A 19,418-nucleotide genomic window follows, 5' to 3' on the forward strand; every position below is an offset into this window, starting at 1 on the left:
TAAAAAGCCTAACACCACTGATCAATAGGTAGAAAAACGAGCATCAGAAACCTGCAATATTAATATCAAATCTTATGAGTTCCTGTTTACAGCGAATAAAATATCTGCAGAAACAAGTTCATCAAGAAAATTTTCCTTCTGCCTGAACATCTATCACAATCCAAAAGAATCCCCCTATTTTTCACAGACTTATCTCAACAGAGAAGCTAGGGCCGTTATCAGAATGAGGAACTAAAGAGGTTTGCCAAAGCTCAAAGGCAGTATTTTGCCGCCAGATTAACAAAAATAACACAACATGATCCCAAATGCTAGTTAAGTTTTATTACTGAACAACTTTAATCACAACATACACCAAGACAAGTATTCAAAATCGGCCGAGCCCCAACACAAAGTTTCAAAACAAAACCTCTCCCAAGGTTTGGGGGAGTAGCCCAGGTACGAGCAAAAAAGTACCACCCAACAGCCCCATTCGGCTGCCAAGACAGATCTCAAACTTATCAAAAACAGCTACAACAGCAGCTCCTGTCACCCAGAAGCGCAGAGAGAGGAGCCTGAAGAGAATCCTGAGAGCTGGCCTTTCTGGAGACCGCCAGGCCGAGCCCGGCTCAGACAAGGAGGAAGTAACTGCCAGCTAAAACAGCCCCGAGCAGCTCCAACTGCAGCCTCTCCGTCTCCTACAAGTGCCCACATTCCCGCCCCACTCGGGGCTCCGGGAAGAAGGGAACAGGGCGCAGGTCTCCCGGGAGAGGCTGGGGACTACAGGTCCGCGTCTTCAAGGAGGCAACGGCAGCACCGGCCGAACTCTGAGGGGGCCCGGGAGCCCAGGGTGTGAGAGCCTGCTCCGAAGGCGTGTTTGGCGGGTGGGGGGGAAACGCTGAGAAAGGGGTCGCTCAGGAGGCGGGGCCTGCCGGGCGGAGGCAGTAGCTCCTAGTGCCCCGGCCGCCCCCCGGGGTAAACCGGGGCGCGAACCCCGACGCGGAAGCCATGCTGGCCAGAGCTCGGGGTACTGAGATGCCGGCGGGGGGCGCTGAGGAGATCTGGGGGCGCGGAACTGGGTCACCCCCACCCCACCGCCCCCTCACAAAGGCCCCCGGGGAGGCCGCCCGCAGGCCGTGCAACCCCGGCCTCGAGTGCCCGCCTCGGCCGCCACTCACCGCTAAGTCCTGGGGCACCGCCCCGCTCATGGCCCGCACCGTGCCGGCCCGCCAGGCCCGAGTGCGCAGCGCAGGCCCCGGATCTCCACCCGCCGCCGCCGCCGCCGCGGGGACCGAGGCCGAGGACGAGGCCGCGGTGTCCGCGAACAGAAGCAGCAGCCGCTTGCCCACCGGGGAGGCCGCCGCGTCCGCCATCGCCAGGGCCGGCCAGACCCGCGCTCCCGCCCGCCGCCTCCCACCACCTCCGCCGCCGAGCTCCCGATCCGCCCGCAAGGCCTCCCTCCGCACCACCCGCGGCCGCGGCTCCCCCCCCCCCCAAACAGCCACCACCAACCACCGGCGCCGCGCAGCGCCCCCCGTGGCCGGGAGCGGAGCTGCAACCCGGGCCCCGCACAGCGCCCCCCGCGCTCCGGAGCGGGACGGCAGCTCCGGGCCCCTCGCAGCGCTCCTCCCCAACCTCCCCGGGGCCTGCAGTGCCCCCTGCGGCAGGGAGGGGAATTGCAGTTTCGGCCGGGGTGGGGAAGTGGGCGGGTCCTTCAGTTCCCCGTGGCACCATCCTGGTGCCATATTTCCTTCACGGGGCCCCTTTATCTGAGAAGGCTTTGGCTTACCCTCCTCGGACACCAAAGACTTTTACTGGACTGGGGGCCTGAGGGGCAAATTACCTAGAGAGTTGATATTTTGAGCTAAAAAGTTAGTGCCCCAATACCCCATTGATTTCCGAACTTGAAAATAGGCACTACCCCTCCTGTCATTATCTTTTAGGAAACTTTCTTCCCATTGGTCCATGGGACACAATTATCTTTCTTCTCACTGGTCCATAACATGGTACCATCCCATTCTATATTACCAATACTTCATAGGTTCCTTTCCAATTGACCAATGTGTCACACACCCATTGTATGTAATAATGCCACCCTTTACATTGGCTGAAGGACAGCCTGCTTCCAACATCTCAGTATTTTGACATAACCCCATGGAGCTTCTTCCCCTTCCAAATCAGCCAACGTTATGAAGTCCAGGTGTTTCTCAATTCAACTTTCAGGGGAATTGGAAAGAGACCAGAAGTATATACATCTTACCATGGAAGTAGTGGGGCTGGGGACAAAGAAAACCTCACCACTCCTATCTGAATTCACAGGCGTGGAAGATTGATACTCCTGTTAGAAAAGGGGCTGTAGAGAAGGGGAGATACAGAGATTTTTTTGCCTAGATTTTTATTCACACTGGGCAATGAGAAACCTAAGTCATTAACGTTGGTCATGTTAGAGACTAGCACAAGTTCCATGGCCTTATGGTTGCAGAGTATATGTGGAAACAGATATAAACCAGAAAAAGGTCCAGTATTAATGCATGATTACTACCGTAAAAGTGCCCATTTTTTTTCACTGCTCTGACCTACAGACAGTTAAGAGCAGTAGAGTTTTTTCAAGACTTATGTGCCTACCCAGAAATCTGTCCATAGCCTTCTTTACCCTTGACCTACTTGTCTTCTAGCAAAAGTTGGGGGCAATAGGGAGGTACCAATTATTGACTTCAGTCAAAGTACAACATCCAGGGAATTCACTCTAGAACTAACCCTGTGGAGCACCAAGGAAACTTTTCCTTGGATTTTTTTCTCTCTATTCATTATAACTTCCATTTCTCATAGCTAACCTGAGGCCTGACTCAATGTTCTTCTGCACCAAGAGACACCTCTTAAAGCACACAGCCCAAAAATTGTAGTTGGTAGGAGAGAAACAGGGGTGAATCCATACATGACCTAGCTGCCTTGCAGCTTTTCCATTAAAATTCACTGCTGGGATTTTCTCCCATATGGAGCTCTAATTACTGTCCCACTGTCCAAAGCTGGCTTCTCACAGCACTGACACAGAAATGTGCCTAAGCCCAGGGATGGGAAGGCAAAGGTAAAAAAATTAATTCAACAAATATGGCAGATAGTTTTCATATGCCAGTAACTTCAAAGTGTTGGGACACAACACTGAATAAAAACAAAACCTTTGCCCTCATGAAGTTTATATTCTTTCCTATACTTCAGGAATGGAAAATAAAATCACATTTGCCTTCACAGAAAATAAACAGTAGAAAAACCCAACAAAAAAACTGAACAGAAAGGAAAAAAAGCAGAGGGAAGTAATTTTAGATGTTCAGGCTTTACCCCTGCTCAAACAGTAGGTGAAACAAAACAGCAGTTCTGAAGAAAGAACGAATCTATAATTCTGAGATTCTTTAACCACATGCTATTGTCCTACCCCCTCAAAGCCCTTCTTCCTTTGTTTCCAGGGCAGGTGACAACTCCCACTTTTTTTAGAGTGTTTTTTTCATCCCCTCAAAGTTCCTGCTCCAGGTAATCAAGCCAATCCTGTCCTCTTGCACACTTCATTGGTATTCATTGATGAGTGCCACCAATTTGAAGCAGGAAACTGGGTTGGAGGCTAAGCAACTTGACTCTTCTTGCTGCCTGGCAAGTCAGCACCACAACTGGTAAAAGAAAGGCTATGCCTTAGGGACAAGAGGCTCCTGCCTGGCTCTCTAAGCAACTATATTTCACCCACACACATTGGAAGAATGCTAACGTAGGGAGAAGAAAGGATGGAATAGAAATGTCTAAAGAGAGAGAGAGAGAGAGCCATACAGCTTCTTTCAGCAAATGAACATTCCACATTGAAGCATTAGGGAAAATACCACCTTCTAGAGCAAAAGAGAAGCTCTGCTGCTAGGATAATTTTCCAAAATCAGTATTTTCAGGATGGAGAAATTGCCTAGGTCTTTGGAATCTGAATTCTGATGACTTTATCTCCATCTCTCCAGGACAGAACATGTGAAAACTCTGAAAAGACATTCCTGGTCAAGGCTCCTATCATGCCTTCTCCCCACTTCCCAAAGCCTACAAACCAATCTAGACAAGTTTCTAACTGTACCATCAAGCATTTCTCAGGGAGCAAGAATGTATTAATACTTGACTTCACCCTGCTGGAAGTGAGTGGCAGGAGGGAAGAGGAGATGGGTATAAGTACCAGGGAAACAAGAGATCAAATCAGACTGCCAGAAATAACCAAGGCCTTAACAGAAGCTGGGCATAGGATATAACTACTGTGGCGCAAAGGGCCCAGCGACCAAATACTGCCCTCAAGGGGCAAAGGCCCAGCCATGTCATAGAAGAAGGGGCTGGAACAGTTAGGCGGCCTTCTCCCCGCTTCCTCCTTGCCTTTCTTTGTGAAGAGAGGAAGAAGACACTGTAGTACACAAGGTTGCTTGGGAAAATGGATTATTCTAATAAAACTTTATTTTTTCAAACACAGCCACAGAGGCAGGACCTCATGTTTAACATACACAGACTTATGGATTTTTTTAAAATATAAAACAAAGTTTACGAAAAAATTTTTTTCCACTTTTTGTATTTGTAATCCCATTAGCACAGGGACTTTGGCAGCAGGTGGGAGTGAAGGGCAGCTGGAGCTGCCACTGGGCAGTCACCGGGCACAGGAGGAGAGCACCAGCCTGGGAGTGGCTTCACTCACACACGCAGGAATACTCACCTACTGGTCAGCCACACCACACACACAACACAGATGCAGATGTCTACCCAGGGTCAACCACAGCCCGGCAGAGGTGTGCTCCACTCTGGGTAAGCCCAATATGTGAAAATCCAAAGAGTCAAAACAGCTAAAGTAGAGGGAGGTTGCTTGCTTTACAAAAGAAGCAATCACAGGCTGCTTTTAAATGGTCAGCAGTCCAAATGCATTGGAAAACAGCATTTGGTTTACACAGAACTGTTGGAACAGATCTACTGTGTAAAGCAAAATAAACCACTTCTCGAAAAGGCTTGTCCCAGGGCCACAGGTACTCAGATTGGGAAGCAAGATGATAGCTCCAGCTAGTTTAACTTTCCAGATCTTAAAGTAATGGAATTCATATATGGCATCTACAGATCTTCTCCCCTAAGGATGGTGCCCTAGAGCTTTGGGGAACTCAGGGTGGAGGCAGAATTATTGCCCTCACTTCTTAAGCTTTGGGTCTGCAGAGACCCCACTGGCATTACCAGTGGCCTATTGTAAGCTGGCACAGCCCCTGTGTAGCAGAGAGCCCAGGGATGAGGATGCCCCAGGAGGAAAAGAAGCTGGCACCAGGGAAATTATGGCCTAAAGAGGGAAAAGAGCCAGGGGAGGGATGAAACCAAGGATGGGCAACTCCTGGGCTCATGGTTTCCTTAGATTCTCCAGAAAGCCTCTCTCTCAAGCCCCTACAGACCTAGTAGCTCACTGGTAACATTTGGTAACTAGCAGAAGTGAAGGAGCCCTGGAAGGGTAGAACCTCTGAGGGCTGGAGGCTGAAAAAGAAACAGCCACCTCCTCTGGAGTGGAGGCGAGGAGGCTAGGGCCTCACTGATGCTCCTATCCAACATGTGGCAGACCCAGAAAATGACAGGTTCAATTCCACGAGGAAGAAAACACACAGACTTTGGTCTTCTTCCCTAACATGAGCAACTGGTTCCTTCAAAACCCTGGAAAAATGCCCTTCTCCCAATAAACAGGAAGGGCAGGTCCAATTTGGTACCGCAGGGTCTAAGCAAAGCTGGACAAAGCCTCACGAGCTATTGTGGCAGCAGCTTCAGTAGGCATCTCCACTGGAGCCAGCCTTACAGGGCTTCTGCAGTCCTTAAACCCACCACCATGGCCACTGAGACCCATTGCCCAGGCTCAAGTTGTGGCTGTGAAACAAAAAAAGAAATTCAATCCAACAACAAACTCCCAGCTGCTTCTCAAAGTCTTTGCTTTACACATCCTCAGCCAGTCCTTCGGTGAGCCTCAACCTCCCTGAGGTCTCTAAGGACCAATTAGAGACAAACATTTCCTAGCAGGAGTGGAAGACAAGCAAACTAGTATATGCTGACATCTCCTTCCTCTTTCTCAAGCAGGTCAGAAAAGAGGCTGGGCCTGGATCTTTTAACAATAGGTTTCTCTAAAGTTAGTGCTGGGGTGCCTGCTGGGGACTGAACACTACTTGCTGCAGGTCAGCCTCAATATAGGGCCTTCCTTCCTTGTTCTTGACCCTCGAAGGGCAGAGGGTAAGGGGGAAAAGGTCCCATCAGTAGGGAGGGAAAAAAAGAGATGGAGCCCTTCAGCCCTGCCTCAGTTGCCCACATATGCCTGCATCTACTTAGAGAGTGAGACAGGCAGGTTGTACACAGCCTAGGCAATCTGGCGAGAAAAAAGGCCAGCTCAGAATCAGTGTGGAGAGCCCTCTCCAGCCAATACTAGATCTATCTACGGGAGGTGTGGGCCTGAGGGAAAGACCATTAGCTGAGGTCATAGCACTTAAAAGACCCTGCTGTACCCCAAAACAGAATCCTCTGCAGAGCCATTGGTGCTAATGGATTAGGAGCCTGGTTCCAGAGCTCCTTAGAACCTTGACTCCTTGAACAAGCCTGCTATCCCGTAAAAACCCAAGATCCATGGTGCTCTGCCGTTAAGGAGCAACTGCCTTCCTTCCCTAAGGCTACCCAAACACACCTTTCCTCGAGCACTCTCATGCACGCACACACTCTCACACAATTTCTCAGAGGAGGCTGAATGAACCCCCCACCCTGGCCAAATTCTAAGACACAAGTGCCCTTTGAAGCAAAGGGGCTAGTGAAATTCCCCGAGCTGGGGTCAGGAGACCCCTTCCTTCCCTGCCCATTGCTTTCTCGGTGGCAGGGATACTCACACTCAGGGCCGCCATGGTAAGGGCCTGCTCTGGGGCTGTCCCTCCCGCCACCAGCTCCGTTTATCTTGTCCCAGCCAGTCTCTCGGCATGGTCGAGCTTCCTGGAGTGAGAAGATTTCCGGCTGCCCTGAGTCGGAGCCCTCCACTCACCCCCATTCCCAGGCTGGGCCCCCGGCCTTGGGACCTCGACACTTGTTAGTAGCCATAAGAGAGTCAGTCTGTGTGGCCCCAGGAAGTAGCCTCTCAGTTTTAGTTCTCCTCAATGAGATTCAAGTCCAGGTCCCCAAAGTCCTGCTGGCACAATGTCCGCTTGCTCAGCGTCTGCCGGCCCCACCGCACGGACCCCTCCTCCTCCTCTTCGCTTTCACTCAGCACCTGGGAGGAATCCCCAATGGGGCTGCAGGAAGCAGAGAGGTGTGAGGGGCTACAGGCCATGAACCACGGTGGAGAGATACTGCTGCCTTCCCGGGCTGTTTCTTGGAGACAGAGACCTCCTGAGTATGGTTTCTGTCAAACAAACAAACAAAATTAAGGCAAAGAAAGATGCTAATTTCCCAGAGAACCCTGGCCCAAGTTGGATTTCAAAGTACCCCTCTCTTAGTTATCCTTGAAAGCAGGAGTCCTTTCTGTTAGGGTGAGGTCGTGAACTCCCTGATAAAATTTTGAAAATTCAGTGTATGTGCACATTTCTTTGAGGAAAGTGCCCATAGTTTCAATCAGATTCAAGATTAGAAGCATGTTTATAAACTTCATATGGACAGGAATACTGTCTGCTTGTCTCACTCCTGTATTGCCAGTGGCTAGTCAGAGCCTGGTACATAGTAGGCATCCAACACTGCTTGCTGACTGGTTGAATGAATGACTCTATGAATAAGTCCTCAGAAAGTTTTATGACCCAGTGGTCTGGAAGGAAGAATATGAAAAAAGTGGGCAACTGCCTACAACAACTGCACTCACACTGGGAAGTCAAAAAACCATTTGTTGAGCAGATGAATGATGCAGAGCCTGTTTTGCTTAAGCCCTTACAGACCCACATGAAGCAGTAAAGGGCAAGTGACAAAACCAGCCTTGCATGAGGAGGGGTGGGGCACTGATGATGGGGCTTTTGTGGCTCATGCATTCTCAGACAGGACGGAAAGTGTCTCTAGCAGGACAATCTGGGATCTCTGTTGGAAGGTTTAACATGGGTCTCACCCCAAGTTTCTCTGGAACCCTCAGGACTGAGAAATTTCACAGGACATGGGACTTTCAATGATAAAACCAGAATAATCCTGGGCAAATCGGGATGGTAGATCACTCTCAGCAAAAGCTCAGACAGAAAGGAGCTCCAAGGGAGGCCCTGCCAGGAGGGCCTGGAGCTAGAGGACAACTCACAGGTGCAAATGGAACAGTCCCCCTACTCCCATCATCCAAGCTTCCCTAGTCCTACTGGTCCCACCTGATTCATCTTGTCAAAGTCCAAGGAAGGCCGCAGCCGCCGAGGGTCCTCCTCGTGGCGCCGCTTGACTCCAGCTTTGCGGGCATCAAGATCACAAGGCTGTGAGCGGCTTCGGGGAAGATTGCGCAGGCCTCGAGGTCTCCAGGGCAGCTCTGGGGAGGATGCGGGGGAGCTCCGGGCAGAGGGCAAGAAGCGGCTTGCCTGTGGGCCCAGGCTGGGTGACAGGGAGAAGCGACGCTGGGGTGGGCAAGGTGACAGGGACTCAGCATCACTCTCCCAGGAGCCACTTTGGGGGGAGGTGGCAGAAGGACGAGAAGAATCTTGGGCCAGGGCCAGGCTGAAGAAAGGGGGGCTGTAGGGTCTGTGGGGTGGGGCACATTGAGAAGAGGCACTGGGAGCTTGGAGGAACCTGAGGCTGGAGACCCTCTTTGGGGGGCTCTGGTGAGGCACCTGCGGCCCACCCCCTCCACCACTGCCCCGGTGCTTGATGGGAGTCCACAGCTTGGAGGGGGCGGGCCGCCACACTGGCTGCCAGCGAGACAGGTCCACGGGCACTGAGAGTGAGCGGCAGTGCCTCTTAGATGGAGGGGCAGGGGGCACAGGAAGCTTTTCTGGGTCTGGAGGCTCAGGGCTTAGGACTTGGGAGAGGGGCTGCTCCTGTGGGGAATTTCCTGGGCTAGGTGGTCTGAGGTGCAGGCTCAAGCCTGAGGGGTGGTAGCTGAGATTGAGGCTGTCCTGGAACTCAGCACAGGAACAGTGGGGCAGGCCCCTCCAGGAAGCACCTTCTGGAAGGCATTCATAATAAAAATAATATTAATGATAGCTAATATATTTTTAAGAGCTTACTATGTGCCATACAATGTGATGAGCACTTTATGTGAGGTTTCCCAAAAACTTCATGAGTTAGGTACTATTATTACTACCCCCATTTCACAGATGAGAGAAGTCCAGTAACTTGCCAAAAGTCATGCAGGAATCAAATGACCAAAAGCAGGGTTCAAAACCAGATTTGTCTGATGCTAAAGCTGCCTTTTAACCAGCATACTATATTGCCTCCAGTATGAGGAACCACCTGAAACTTAAAATATAATCTCATATACTGCCTGCTGCTCCCCGTCAAAGGTGGAATGAGTCAAGAGAAGCGAACGTGTGAGAGCCATGCTCATCCCTCACTCTACTCCACCGAGCTCTACTTTGCTCCCGCATCCCCCAGCCCGGAGTTGTGAAAAGCAGGCCTATGCTCTCCGTCCTTAGCCTTTCCCTTTCCTATGTGTCAAAGCACCAAGACAGGAGGTAGGTGATCAAGCAGGTAAGAGATCATTTGTATTTCTAGGGAGGGCAAGTAGGGTGGGGAAGGCCTTTGCCAATGGAACCCATGCTTGGGAAAAACCCTAAGACTGCTCGTGTTCCTTTGTGTCTCGCCACCCACAAGGAACATACTTATAGGGAAAGATCTTCTAGCCATATTATGATTAGTTTAAAAAAAAAAAAGTGCCAAATATACAGAATGCAACCTTTTGTGTTAAAAGCATGGGAATAGGGCTTCCCTGGTGGCGCAGTGGTTGAGAGTCCGCCTGCCGATGCAGGGGACACGGGTTCGTGCCCTGGTCCGGGAAGATCCCACATGCCGCGGAGCGGCTGGGCCCGTGAGCCATGGCCGCTGAGCCTGCGCATCCGGAGCCTGTGCTCCACAACGGGAGAGGCCACAACAGTGAGAGGCGCGCGTACCGCAAAAAAAAAAAAAAAAAAAAGCATGGGAATAAAAACATTTACATTTATATTTGCTTCTATCTGTATAAAGAAACTCTGGTTGGATAGACAAGAAACTAATAACAGTAGTTACTTTTAGGGAGGTGATGGGAGCTGGGTGCAGAGGAGAGAGGAGAGGAAGGGGGACTTTTTTCAGTATAATGTTTTTGCTGTTTAAAAATTTTGGAAATGGGAATGTACTGCCTACACAAAAAATTAGATTATAAAAGTTCCTACAGGGGCTACCCTGGTGGTGCAGTGGTTGAGAGTCTGCCTGCTGACGCAGGGGACATGGGTTCGTGCCCCGGTCCGGGAGGATCCCACATGCCGTGGAGTGGCTAGGCCCGTGAGCCATGGCCGCTGAGCCTGCGCGTCCGGAGCCTGTGCTCCGCAACGGGAGAGGCCACAACAGTAAGAGGCCCGCGTACCGCAAAAAAAAAAAAAAAAAAAAAAAGTTCCTACAAGACTAGAATAAGGCCAAACTAAACAAGTAACTTCCATGCTGGTGCAGTAAAATGGAGACAAGCGCCAATCTCAGAAGGTGACCCTGGCAAGAAAATTGTGGATGCAGGCTAGCTAGTCCTGGTTACTGAAAACCAATGAAAGAAATGCGTGGATAGAGGCATGGGCATACACACAAATATACACATCATGTCTTACCAGACACAAGCTGGAAAGGATTCCCACAGTTGGAGATGTCTACATGATCAGGCAAAGGCTAAGAGACAGAAAATATCCATCATGATTCAGGATCAGAACAGAGTTCCAGGAAGCCCTCTTCAGCTCACCCCTGCAATTCATGGGCTACAGGGATGTTAGGAACTCCTAAGTGTTCTCTTCTTCTTGTCCTCCCAAAGTTAGTGAGTAAAATAATCCACGTCTTCCAGTATCTCAAACCCTTTTCCACCCAAATTTTGGTGTCCCTTTTATAACAGTGAAGAAAATCCCTGCCCCCTTCCTTTTGGGCTGGGTTTTGAGCCTTTAGTGGGCTCTTGCAATACAAGTACCATGATTCACACAGCACAGGACAAGGGTGAAGTAGTAACAACAAACAGCCTCCGAAAAAAGGGGGAGGGGGTCGTAGAGAAGCAGGAAGACTGGTCTTTTACCAGACTGATGCTGAAGCGTGTGCATTTCAGCTCATCCAGAGTCTGCTTCTGTAGCTGCTCAGTGATCAGGGTTATCATGATTCTCCCCGGAATCTGACTTGCACACTTTGGAGCAAATGATGGATGTCTTCCCTGTTGTTCTTCCAGACCTCACTCGTGAGCCGTCTTCTGCCACTGCAGCACCATTCTAGCACCATTGGGACTTCCCTCTCCAGTCATGCCTGCTGAGTCTGCCAATTACAGAGGGACCAGCCCCAAGTGATATTAGAGATGTATCTAGTCCAGAGATGGAAAATGTATGGCACACATACCACAGCATCCCTATGTCAGGCCTCTGGCAGACATCATTAATTGATCACAGCTTTTTCCTGCTAAGCCTAAACATAGCCTCAGAAACATTCTCAACCTGACACTCCGGATAACCAGTAAAATGAAATGGAGTTGGCAAGCAAGTTGAAACCTATTTGCCACTCCTAACCTGGTTCATGCTCTGCTCTGCCTACCCAGAATACTAGCACCACTTAGAAAATAGCTCAAATGAGAGAGATGCCCAAATTGTTATTTCCATCCTGATTAGTCCAATATTTTCTTTATCTTCCAGTCATAAGCAAAGAGAGGTAACCTTTTCCTAAACTACAGAAAGAGTAATAGGGAACAGAACGGTACAGTGGTTGTAGGAATGACTTTCTGCTTCAAACCAATCAGAATAAACAAGGTATTATGTTCTCCTTTAGCCTGAACAGCTGATATTATATTATTGTTCTCTAACAGATACTGTACATATTCTCTTATAAGAGGATAAGGAAATGCTACCGAGGTAATTCCATTTACATTTCAACTCTATAGAGTTTAAAAACAACAACTCTGACTTCATTTGACTAAGTTTTTAGCCTGATTTGACTCAAAGACCATGAATACAATTAATCAAGACTCCTTCTCATGGTCAATTATAGTAGAAGCAAACTATTTCTATCAGAGGACAGGCTTCAAGCCCACAAAATTGCCTGAGGGGCCTCGCTCAAGGGAGGAGGGGAAGTTAACCTAACATTTCCATACTGTTCTGCCTATTCCCAGAATGACCAGCAGGCAAACAGCACACCAGACAGTGGAAGTAGCATTTGCTAGCAGAGAGAACTATCAAGAAATCAAATCTAGATCCGATTTGGTGTGATGGTCTTGGCAAATCATCAAACTTTTCTTTGCCTCAGTTTACCCATAGGAAAAATGGGCAGAATAATCTTAATATGTCACTGGGGGCTTCCCTGGTGGCGCAGTGGTTAAGAATCTACCTGCAGGGGACACGGGTTCGAGCCCTGTTCCGGGAAGATCCCACATGCCGCGGAGCAACTAAGCCCGTGCACCACAACTACTGAGCCTGCGCTCTAGAGCCTACGAGCCACAACTACTGAAGCCCGCGCACCTAGAGCCAGAGATCCGCAACAAGAGAAGCCACCGCAATGAGAAGCCTGCGCACGGCAACGAAGAGTAGCCCCCACTCGCTGCAACTAGAGAAAAGCCCGCGCGCAGCAACAAAGACCCAACGCAGCCAAAAATAAATAATAAATAATTTATTAAAAAATATATGTCACTGGGACAATATAACACAAATATCAAAATGTAAAAAGTATACCTACCACCTGCCCTGTACAAATCAGGAGTTCACAAAGACTGCCATTTCTCACCCCTCCTATTTGTTGCTCTACAAAGCCTCAGAATGCCACAAGTGATAATATTAGGATGAAGAAGGCAATTGCGTTCATCTATTTGGCTGGATGTCAACCTCCCTCACCTGCATACCAAGAGAAGCCCAAAAGGCTTGACCTTGAGGGCAGATAACTTTCTACCTTGGCAAAAAAAAAAAGAGGGAATCCTCTCTACCCAATTCCCACCTCAGAGGGAGGCAGACCACAAGGAAAAGCAAAGAAATACACCTCGGCGTACTTGGAGTTCAGGGAAAAACGTTGTGGAAGTCAATCATCACTATAGTTAAATAACATTTTCATGCATAATCATCATTACCACCTTGAACAAAGTTCCAGCTTCCTGAGTGCTCCCTTCAGCTGCTTCCCCTGTTCTTGTAGAAGCTAAAGCTTATATCACTTCTGCTCTTGGTTTCTTAACTCTGCCCTCAAAGATCAACCAGAGAGGGAACCTAACTGTAGGCTTTTACCCTCAGAGACCCCAGGCCTCAGGCTGACCAGCCATGAGGAGAAGGGAGTGAAGCAAACTCTTTCAAGCTTTTCATGAGGCATCTGGCCAAACAGCAAACTTCCAGCCCTCTCTGGGATCAAGTGAAGAGAGTGATTTTGTGTTTTTCTGCATTTTAATTGTTGGGATGTGGCCACACACGGCGGTAATTGGAACAATGCAGCTACCACCAGGCAACTGATACTCTCAGTCTGAGTTTCCTAAAACAGGCCAGGCTGAGAGGGGGAACAGAACGGAAGCCATAAGGAATCAAACCAGGACACAAAAGAAGGCAAACCAGCTCCGCGAGGGGCCTCCTCTTTCTCAAGCAGGCAGAGGAAAAAGTATAAGAAGCCCTCTCTTGCCGCCTTCCTTCCCCTTCCATTTTGTGTATCTGAGGGGCAGAGACAGCCCTGAACGTTCACTAAGCAAGTTAAAACTTCTCAGTTTAACAACTGGCACGGGGGCTCAGCCCTACACAGAGCAGCAGGCCGCTAGGCCCTCCCCCAAACCCCACCAGGCCCAACTCTCAATCCAGGCTTTCTCTCCACCATCAGCACCACCCACCTGGCAAATAAAGGCTGGACCCCCACCCCACTGGGTGGCAGTAACCCCTGACATTACGGTTTCAGGGATGCTGAGGTTGTGCTGAAACCTCGATAACCTAGGATCAAGTCAGGCCAAGGGAGAGGAGAGTCACAAACCCCTGGGGACCTTCCCCCCAGGTCCCAGTCCCACAGCTCTGGGGGAGACTGAAGGAAAACATGAGGGAGGCATGAAGGTACATGAACAGGTATGTGGGGACCTGACTGCTCTTCCTCCATATGGCACTGAGGGGATAGGGCTGACAAGTGGGGATCACCCCTCCCCCCACCCCACTGAAGAAGCAAAAGGCTAGCCCCCCCCCTCCAATCTTCAACCTCTCCCTTGGTTGCCCTGCCTGTCCCCGCGGGGTGGGGCATGGGGCGTCCGCTGGCCCCTGGGGGGCGGGGGGCGCCGGGGCACGCTTGCGGGGGGCTGTCGCTCGTCTCTTCCCAATCAGCTTCCATCATCTGGCCGCGGGAAGCGAACTCAGGACGCAGGGTATGGAGAGGGTCTGGGACTTAGCGCTCCTCCACCCCCTCCCCCACCAGGTCCCGTGCTCTCCCAGCGGAGGCGGCCAGCGAGGCCGTGCCTCGAGGGTGGACGGGCTGGGGGAGGGGAAAGAGGGAAGGAGGGAGGGACGGTCTAGGTGCCCGCCCCGAGGCCCCAGCGCCACCTGCCCTCCGCCACCTACCGCGGCTCCTCCTGCTCCCAGGGCCGCGGCCGGAGCAGCTCTGAGCGCTCGGTTCGCCCCACGGTGCCCTTAAAAGGCGCCGGCCCGAACCAACGGGCCCCTGAGGAGAGTGGAGAGATCGCTCCGGTTCGCAGAACGCCCCTGAACCGTCCGCGGAGGCTCGAGACCCGCGTCGTTTCTCTCGCAAAGTCTTTCTTGGAGAGCACAGTCAGGAAGACGCCCGGCTCTTTAATTTAGCGATGAGGGTGGTTTCCTCCCTAGCGAGTCACCCCCTGCAAAATATTGCAGAAGGTGGACTGGCCCAGTTGGAGGCAAATCTCAAAACCCCCGGGGGAGGCCGTGTCGGTCGAAGGTAAACAAAGACATCGCCCCTGCCCTCTGTTACTACATCGGCCCCTGTACAGCCCCCAACTCGGTTCCGGCGCGTAACGGAATTAGCCAGGATTCCTCTCACCTGCTCTCCTACCCTCTAAGGCCGCCACTCTGAAGGAATCCCCCTTCCCCCAGCAGAGGACCCGTCCGCGGCGTGAAGGTTTCTGGGAAGTGTAGTCCAAGCGCCGATTAGGGCCTGCTCTGAGTCCCGGGAGCCCCTCTTCCAGCTGCCGGATGGGCTCGAACGTTATAAACCCAGGATTTACAACGGTTGCGGGGCCGTTCCCACTTGGTTCTGTAATTAGCCGTCACCCAAAACACCGTAAATCTGACGAGGGCCCAGGGCGGTTCACTCCTTCTCCTCCCTCTACGCCCCCCCCACCCCAGCAGGATGAGGTAATGGGATTGTGATTATGACATCATAGGCGGTTCAGTTGCTTGCGTGGGGGAGGGGGGAGTTCGGTGGTTACAGCTGGACCACTTTCCTTAAGACAAAAAGGGAGGGAGGAAACAAGCAGCTGGGGAAAAGATGTTGATGGCGCTATACTTCCTCTTCAGGAAGAGGAAACCACCTTTTATTAAATTTCCACCACTACCACCACCTCCCACCTCAGCCAAAGTTTAAGTCCTTTTTGAAGAGACTGAATGTAGCCGTTAGCACGTGAAGAGGTTGTGGAACAGCTAGGTGGTTTCTGGCTCTTATGTAAATTTGAGTCTCAGCCAGCAAAGAAGGTTTAGAGAGAGGGTAAAATATGGGAAGAGGAGAGGTTTTAAACAATGCCTTCGTGTTATGATCTCTTTGTAGGACAGAGTTTTAGATCTTTTTTAATCGATTGTTAAGTAGAAGTAGTGCAAGTAATCTTCACTATTACATTCAGCAACGAGTCCCGTGAAAGATATGTTTTCCCTAAATATTTTGTGTCCCACTCAAGTCTGGGACAGATAAGTAATTGTGATCGGCTAGAAGGTAGAGCCAGTGGTGGGGATCTTCCTCACAGAACCAGGGAAGGGAGGAGACAGGAGCCACCAAACCTGCAAACTGGAAAAGAAGAGTAGAGGGAAAGTGAGGTAGTATCAAGAAAATGGGGGGGGGGGGGGATGGGAGATACACTGCACATTTGTTTGCCCTGCACATTTCCCCTTGGCAGAAGAAGGGACAGGGGCCGTGAAGTGTAGGAGACATGGTTTCCAATAATTGCTGCTATGGAGCACTTACGTGCCAGGCACCGTGCTGCATACTTTAAATATGTATTCTCATTTTTGTTTACAATCATCAAATGAGACAAAATCTCCTTATTTGTTGGATTAAACAGCAGGAGAGGTTAAGTGACTGCCCGTGTGGTGGACAAAAGCAGTATTAAAAAGCAATCTGACTCATAACATTGTTAACCAACTATACTCCAATATAAAATAAAAAGTTAAAAAAAAGCAGTCTGAGGTTCTAAAGCCCTTGGTCTTCACCACTTGGTGATCACCCTTTTTATTTAATAACAAAATACCATGCTTACTAAAGTTAAGTGATTGAGAATAAGAAGTTAAGTTAGCATTGGCGCATTTGGAAAACACTGAAAGAAACTGAGACACTTAAAACAACTAAACCCTGCAACTCAGGTTTCATGTCTCCTTTCAAAGGAAGATGACACCCATTTCATCACGTATAAAACAGAGCCCCCAGTGCAGCCCAACCTGTCCCCCATTACTAACTATAACTAGATTTCTTTATGCCACTTTTGGTTCAAGGTTTTTTACTCACGTCCTGCAATTTTTTCTTTCTGTCCCATTTCCCTTCTTTTGTTCTTGGGCTACTACCTTGAACCCCATCATAACTGTGACCTCTTGGGCCAGATCCCATCTCTGACCCTGCTCCAGTGGGTTTTAGCAGAGGATACTACCTGGGCTCCCTTCTGTTCTCCATCCAGATTCTCTGAGGGTTCCAGGGTCTTGAGCCAGTCATCCAAAGGGGTAGAATCCATTGGCTCTAAGAGATTGTCCATTCCCCACCTAAGAAGGCAGCAGAGTCAGAGGAACGTGCAGCTCATTCAGACTCTCCCTTTTCAGCCAGTGAAAGCTAAACCTCTGCAAAGTGGGGAGAGGTAGGGCTTAGTCCACCACTCAGGGAAGGAACAAGGAATAGTAGTGCACACACCCCTCAGCCTGCAGAGGCTGGCTGGGGGGGTCCCAGGAATGTAGGGCTCTTCTCCACTGCCTGATCTGGGCATCCCAGGAGCGACGGCTGTACCTCCTGTTCTTGTTTGGTGTTTGAGGATGAAGTCCTGGCTGTCGCTGTGCCCTGGCAACAACATATATGTCAGACTGAGGTCAAGGTGAAGGGGCACAGCTCACTGCTTATCATGATAAATTAGGAGACTCATTAGGGATTCTCTGATAATGAGGTAAGATCAATGCCCACAATCCAAAGAAAATCTTTAAATTAGATTAAACATCAAAATTCCCAATTCCCTAATATTCTTTCTTCTGGGAAGGGTAAATTAGATATTCCAACTCCCTCAGAAGTCAAGAGAGATATAAAAGAAAATATTTGACGTCTCTTTAAAGTACATTCTACCTTTTCATACATTAGTTTGTATGTATGCATGTAAGCTTACATGTAATTAGGCAAGTATGTTGTAATAAGCCAAGTCAGATGGAGGCATGAGGTGAAAATGGATGGAAGAAAAAAAATTTTCATTAGCAAACATGGATAGAGCTTTAAAAAGTCTTATGGCCCACGTATAACTTGTTCCATTTGAAAAAAAAACACTTGGAAACTTATCTGGGGGGCTAGACTGCTGGATAATTTATTTTAGTAATGCTACAACTTTGTGGGAGCATTCAGATTCTAGTATCTTTCCATCATCTGATAGTGAACAGAAGCCACGTGGTTGACACTCTTGTTGTAACTACCCACAACTGCACTCACTTGGGGACCTGCTGCAGAAAGCACTGGTAACCAGGTGTGCGCTTGCCATAATCTATCTGCTTTTGCCGCCGCTGTAGGACAATTGCATCTGTCTCTACCTCCCACCTGTGAGGAAATAGACAGTCGTCCCATGAAGTGTGATGATGGTCATCAAAGCGGAAACCAACTCTTCCCACATTCCGTTAATCCCCAGCCTGATTGTCAAACTCACCTGGCATGGCAGGGCTCTGTACTGACTCCCACACTCACCATCTCTATCCTAGAGGATAAAGGCTCTTCACGCACCTCCTTTCTGGGGAAGCAGATTCTACAGATGAAAAGGGTATTAGGATAAAACCCAGCTACTCTCAGCCACTACCACTACCAAGATCCTGACACCAGATAAAGGTTGTATTTCTCACTTACTGTCTCTCAAAGATTAAGGCTGCATTTCTAATTCGTTTCTTAAAGTGTGGTCTGCAAGCCATCTGTCTGGGTAGCACCTGGGGGCCTTGATAATTCCTGAGCCCTACTCTAGACCTACTGAATTATCACTTTGGGAACATGTATTTTAAAGAGCTTCCAAGGTTGTTTTAAACATTTTTATGGAAAATTTCAAATATACAAAGAGAACAGCGTAATCTCCTGCAACTCAAAGTATGGTCCCAGTACCAGCTGCATTAGCATCAGCTGGGAGCTTGTTAGACGTTCAGAATCTTGAATTCTTACCCAGATCTACTGAATCAGAATATGTATTTTAACAAGATCGGCAGGTGATTAGTATGCGGATAAAACTTTGAGAGCACTGATATGTACCCCCTAGCTACCCATCACCCAATACTCACGGCCAATCTTGTTTCACCTATACTCACCACCACTCCCACAGGATTATTTAAAAGCAAATCCCCAACATTAAGAATAAATTCTTAGTATCACCTAGTCAATGTTCAAATTTCCATAAACAACCAAAGTTTGGTATCCTCTGGACTGTGATAAGGATTACGCCAAGAGATGATTCAACTCTCCTACTTTCCTTGAAAAGGAATTCCCTTTACCGCATATAACCTAGCGTCTCAGATGCTGCGCGCTTAAAAGGGACACCGACCCAGGAAAGCTCTTGGAAGGGGCCAGTGCTACTCATCATAAATACACGCACCTGTCTCGCCGCAACATCTGCCACACGGGCGGCAAATGTTCCATCTACTGGGGAAGGCTAGCAAAACTAAGAGGGAAAGGTCCACGTAACGATACGAGAAAGAAGCAAGGGAAAAAACCAAAAACAAAAAACGTTTAAAGCACCCTCCCACCTAAATTAATTTCTCCAGGTATTACCCTAGGGAGTGGTCGTCGCTAGCAATTTAAATGTCCCGGGGTTGGAGGGGCTGAAGGAAAGGAGAGCTCAGAAAGGGTGTGGTGATAGGCCAGAGGGAGAGCCAATGAGGCGCCAAACTCCCTGTGGGGCGGGGTTTAACTCGGGCCTTGCCGAAAGCTGGTGGGCCAGTTGGCAGCCCGCTGGGCTGCGGGGC

The 19,418-nt window shown here is 49.6% G+C and overlaps 3 protein-coding genes across 8 annotated transcripts in view; all 3 read right to left on the bottom strand.

Annotated features, from left to right (window-relative positions):
• KDM3B (lysine demethylase 3B) overlaps window positions 1-1,541 on the bottom strand; it is a 59,306-nt gene extending 57,765 nt beyond the window's left edge. Inside the window, exon 1 of one of the 4 annotated variants that reach the window (XM_027096291.1) lies at window positions 1,155-1,541. In XM_027096291.1, the coding sequence (XP_026952092.1) occupies window positions 1,155-1,349 (195 nt within the window). In that variant the 5' untranslated portion in view covers window positions 1,350-1,541. The remainder of the gene's footprint in view (window positions 1-1,154) is intronic. The other 3 variants (XM_027096301.1, XM_027096309.1, XM_027096318.1) reach the window with 3 other exon arrangements.
• A 2,864-nt stretch (window positions 1,542-4,405) lies between these two features.
• Window positions 4,406-15,386, bottom strand: FAM53C (family with sequence similarity 53 member C). Of its 2 annotated transcripts, none has more exons than XM_027096379.1 (5): window positions 15,076-15,386; window positions 11,159-11,388; window positions 10,710-10,767; window positions 8,301-9,085; window positions 4,406-7,369 (listed from the first exon to the last, which is right to left on the bottom strand). In XM_027096379.1, the coding sequence occupies exons 2-5, from the start codon at window positions 11,234-11,236 to the stop codon at window positions 7,112-7,114; spliced, it is 1,179 nt and encodes a 392-aa protein (XP_026952180.1). In that variant the 5' UTR covers window positions 11,237-11,388; window positions 15,076-15,386; the 3' UTR covers window positions 4,406-7,111. The 2 variants fall into 2 exon arrangements, with proteins under 2 accessions (XP_026952180.1, XP_026952170.1); XM_027096369.1 differs by lacking the exon at window positions 15,076-15,386 and adding an exon at window positions 14,622-14,964.
• An 8-nt stretch (window positions 15,387-15,394) lies between these two features.
• On the bottom strand, window positions 15,395-19,376 carry LOC113614691 (oocyte-specific histone RNA stem-loop-binding protein 2-like). 2 transcript variants are annotated; one of them, XM_027096417.1, is made up of 6 exons: window positions 19,049-19,376; window positions 18,125-18,220; window positions 17,914-18,018; window positions 17,140-17,283; window positions 16,886-16,994; window positions 15,395-16,032 (listed from the first exon to the last, which is right to left on the bottom strand). In XM_027096417.1, the coding sequence occupies exons 1-6, from the start codon at window positions 19,090-19,092 to the stop codon at window positions 15,901-15,903; spliced, it is 630 nt and encodes a 209-aa protein (XP_026952218.1). In that variant the 5' UTR covers window positions 19,093-19,376; the 3' UTR covers window positions 15,395-15,900. The 2 variants fall into 2 exon arrangements, with proteins under 2 accessions (XP_026952218.1, XP_026952226.1); XM_027096425.1 differs by having other exon boundaries at window positions 15,495-16,032; window positions 17,233-17,283.
• Window positions 19,377-19,418: the final 42 nt, after the last annotated feature.

The sequence above is a fragment of the Aethalodelphis obliquidens genome, unplaced genomic scaffold (genome assembly GCF_003676395.1).
Source record: "Aethalodelphis obliquidens isolate GAN/ISIS:26980383/991018 unplaced genomic scaffold, ASM367639v1 scaffold4, whole genome shotgun sequence".
NCBI classification, from domain to species: Eukaryota; Metazoa; Chordata; class Mammalia; order Artiodactyla; family Delphinidae; genus Aethalodelphis; species Aethalodelphis obliquidens.

Coding starts and splice junctions, on each gene's coding strand:
- FAM53C (XM_027096379.1), bottom strand. CDS start 11,236: ATGATAACCCTGATCACTGAGCAGCTACAGAAGCAGACTCTGGATGAG. Junction 9,086..10,709: donor TCCTTTCCAGCTTGTGTCTG/GTAAGACATGAT, acceptor AATGCCTTCCAG/AAGGTGCTTCCTGGAGGGGC. Junction 7,370..8,300: donor ACTTTGACAAGATGAATCAG/GTGGGACCAGTA, acceptor TTTGTTTGACAG/AAACCATACTCAGGAGGTCT.
- LOC113614691 (XM_027096417.1), bottom strand. CDS start 19,092: ATGGAACATTTGCCGCCCGTGTGGCAGATGTTGCGGCGAGACAG. Junction 16,995..17,139: donor CAGCCTCTGCAGGCTGAGGG/GTGTGTGCACTA, acceptor CTGCCTTCTTAG/GTGGGGAATGGACAATCTCT. Junction 16,033..16,885: donor GAGAACAGAAGGGAGCCCAG/GTAGTATCCTCT, acceptor CTTCTTTTCCAG/TTTGCAGGTTTGGTGGCTCC.